The 4117-nt window shown below is 28.0% G+C and overlaps 1 protein-coding gene across 1 annotated transcript in view; it reads left to right on the top strand.

Moving 5' to 3' along the window:
* LOC145324775 (trypsin-like) overlaps positions 1-3531 on the top strand; it is a 40312-nt gene extending 36781 nt beyond the window's left edge. The window contains exons 13-15 of the mRNA XM_080167410.1: positions 1936-2039; positions 2764-2936; positions 3239-3531. Coding sequence (XP_080023536.1) covers positions 1936-2039; positions 2764-2936; positions 3239-3290 — 329 coding nt within the window. The 3' untranslated portion in view covers positions 3291-3531. The remainder of the gene's footprint in view (positions 1-1935; positions 2040-2763; positions 2937-3238) is intronic.
* The last annotated feature ends 586 nt before the right edge of the window (positions 3532-4117 follow it).

The raw sequence follows: 4117 nt of genomic DNA, 5'->3' as shown, positions 1-4117 counted from the left end.
TATCTATCTATCTATTTATCTATCTATCTATCTATCTATCTATCTATCTATCTATCTATCTATCTATCGATTTATATATCTATCTATCTATCTATCTATCTATCTATCTATCTATCTATCTATCTATCTATCTATCTATCTATCTATCTATCTATCTATCTATCTATCTATCTATCTATCTATTTATCTATCTATCTATCTATCTATCTATCTATCTATTTATCTATCTATCTATCTATCTATCTATCTATCTATCTATCTATCTATCTATCTATCTATTTATCTATCTATCTATCTATCTATCTATCTATCTATCTATCTATCTATCTATCTATCTATCTATCTATCTATCTATCTATCTATCTATCTATCTATCTATCTATCTATCTATCTATCTATCTATCTATCTATCTATCTATCTATCTATCTATCTATCTATCTATCTATCTATCTATCTATCTATCTATCTATCTATCTATCTATCTATCTATCTATCTATCTATCTATCTATCTATCTATCTATCTATCTATCTATCTATCTATCTATCTATCTATCTATCTATCTATCTATCTATCTATCTATCTATCTATCTATCTATCTATCTATCTATCTATCTATCTATCTATCTATCTATCTATCTATCTATCTATCTATCTATCTATCTATCTATCTATCTATCTATCTATCTATCTATCTATCTATCTATCTATCTATCTATCTATCTATCTATCTATCTATCTATCTATCTATCTATCTATCTATCTATCTATCTATCTATCTATCTATCTATCTATCTATCTATCTATCTATCTATCTATCTATCTATCTATCTATCTATCTATCTATCTATCTATCTATCTATCTATCTATCTATCTATCTATCTATCTATCTATCTATCTATCTATCTATCTATCTATCTATCTATCTATCTATCTATCTATCTATCTATCTATCTATCTATCTATCTATCTATCTATCTATCTATCTATCTATCTATCTATCTATCTATCTATCTATCTATCTATCTATCTATCTATCTATCTATCTATCTATCTATCTATCTATCTATCTATCTATCTATCTATCTATCTATCTATCTATCTATCTATCTATCTATCTATCTATCTATCTATCTATCTATCTATCTATCTATCTATCTATCTATCTATCTATCTATCTATCTATCTATCTATCTATCTATCTATCTATCTATCTATCTATCTATCTATCTATCTATCTATCTATCTATCTATCTATCTATCTATCTATCTATCTATCTATCTATCTATCTATCTATCTATCTATCTATCTATCTATCTATCTATCTATCTATCTATCTATCTATCTATCTATCTATCTATCTATCTATCTATCTATCTATCTATCTATCTATCTATCTATCTATCTATCTATCTATCTATCTATCTATCTATCTATCTATCTATCTATCTATCTATCTATCTATCTATCTATCTATCTATCTATCTATCTATCTATCTATCTATCTATCTATCTATCTATCTATCTATCTATCTATCTATCTATCTATCTATCTATCTATCTATCTATCTATCTATCTATCTATCTATCTATCTATCTATCTATCTATCTATCTATCTATCTATCTATCTATCTATCTATCTATCTATCTATCTATCTATCTATCTATCTATCTATCTATCTATCTATCTATCTATCTATCTATCTATCTATCTATCTATCTATCTATCTATCTATCTATCTATCTATCTATCTATCTATCTATCTATCTATCTATCTATCTATCTATCTATCTATCTATCTATCTATCTATCTATCTATCTATCTATCTATCTATCTATCTATCTATCTATCTATCTATCTATCTATCTATCTATCTATCTATCTATCTATCTATCTATCTATCTATCTATCTATCTATCTATCTATCTAGGATGGGGTACAACAAGCTCTGGTGGAAGTGTATCAAGTGTTCTGCTAGATACAACTATTAATGTTATTTCTAAATCTGTTTGTAACAATGCCTATAATAATCAGGTTTTGTATTGTTTTTAGACGCATAGCTGCTCTTTTACTAATAAATATACATTATGAATTGTCTGTATATCCAATAAACTGACAGTCACCCATAGATCTAAAATAATACATTGCATTTTTAAGATATATTCAATTTATGAAGAAAATTAAGAAGCAGGTTTTGTTGTATTTTCACAATAGCCTTTTGATAGGTTATTTTAGGTTGAGAAAATGTTAATGATTTACACACACGCTTAGGAAATGTGCCCTTTGAGGTTAGAGCCCCCACAGGGTTAGAAATAAGAAAAAAGTTACTGTGAAAATACAACAAAACCTGCTACTTCATTTTTTCCATAATCAGAATTTTCATTTAAACATTAAACATATACTGAATCCTTATACTAAAGTAACAGGATGTTTGTGTGTCTGTGTGTTTGTTTGTACCGAAGGATCTCGCTAACCCCTGAACCAATCGGGTTCTCCTTAACAGGGTAGCTTATCATAGGTCCCGGGAAGGTTTATAACTATTTTGGGAGAGGGTATCACCCACCTCCCAAAAGAAATCACAATAAATCGAAATTTTTATCTTAAGTATAGAGACTCCTACACAACATTGCGAGGTATAAAGAGACTTCTATGCAACCTTGAATGCAACAAAAAAACTAAACATTTCAAGTGCCACTAGAGGCTTCTAGGGGCGTAGCCGCTAGTATGTTATAAGGTAATATTTTTATTTTTTATCTAGATCAAAGATGGTATGTTATGTGCTGGTATAACTGCTGGAGGTAAGGATGCCTGTCAGGGTGACAGTGGTGGCCCCTTGTCTTACAGTGTCCCGACTCTCCAAGATAGGCATCATCACTCCAAGATAGGCATCATCAGATTGGTGTCGTCAGCTTTGGTCAAGGATGTGCTTTGGTAAGACTTTTCTCGGCTGCTATTATAGAGAGACTTCTGATTTTTTTTGTAAAGGTTTCATAAGTGTCTATTATTTGAAAATCTCTTTATTTCATTTTTAGTTCAATATGTCAAGTTGTTCAAAAATGATTTTTTTTGTGGGTGTAGTCATCCTTGATGACCCCTTTAACTGACTTTATCTCACAGTATTAAGATCCTAATGCGATAAAAAGTGCCTGTTTATGTACTAGTGCATTCTTCAAATTACAGTCATTAATGACATGCCCTAACATGAAATAACAAACATTTTTATCCTTATTTAGCCAAACATACCTGGAGTATACGCGGAGGTTGCCTACTATAGAGGATGGATAGAGACCAATTTGTGTAATAATGGCGGCGCTGTTTTTGAGTAGAGACGACATTTTTGTAGATTGGCGGGAAATATATTAATTGATTTTGTTACTATATTTTCATTCAACCATTAATGAATTTCTAAAATGAGAATAATCAATATCTACTAGTCACTCTAATATATTCTATTATTTATTCTTTTATTGTTATACCTGTTGTTGTTTTTTAATAAATAAATTGTTGTTTTGCCATAAATGAGAAATAGATCTTGTTTTTGTTTTAAGTTTTTACAAAAAGAGAAATAATATTTAATCAAAATATAATGTTGAAATCTTGCAATACAAAAAATTTCATAAAAATAATATTCATTGATAAATCTTTGTTCTAAAAATATTTCTAAAAAAGAATCTACATATAACTATGCATTAATAATATGCATTTCTTACAACCTTCAAATTAATAACTCTCTAATTTGTGTTTGAATTTACATTCAAGCAAAAATACATAATTACTGAAAATAGTAGGGCAACATATAAGTATTTATATACAACTCTAACAATTTTAACAATATCAAAATTTTTCTAAATTATAAAAAATCCACAAAATTTTTATAGGATGGTTGGTTGAAATGTTAAGAAAAGTTTATAAACCCAGAGAGCACCTTAGAGGATATTGATGCAAAATTTTTAAATTTTATATTCAGTATTTTTTTATTAACTCATATTTTGCTGCTATAATTTTGGTTTTATTGGACAAAAAAGAAAAGCCATAATTTTTATTTTAAATTTTGTACTTTCCCTCAAAGAGCCTAGCAAGCATAGAAACGCATCACCTCAATTTTGAAATAA

Source organism: Acartia tonsa, chromosome 7 (genome assembly GCF_053477335.1).
Source record: "Acartia tonsa isolate MP-2025a chromosome 7, ASM5347733v1, whole genome shotgun sequence".
NCBI classification, from domain to species: domain Eukaryota; kingdom Metazoa; phylum Arthropoda; class Copepoda; order Calanoida; family Acartiidae; genus Acartia; species Acartia tonsa.
This window is presented reverse-complemented; position numbering and strand designations above follow the sequence as displayed.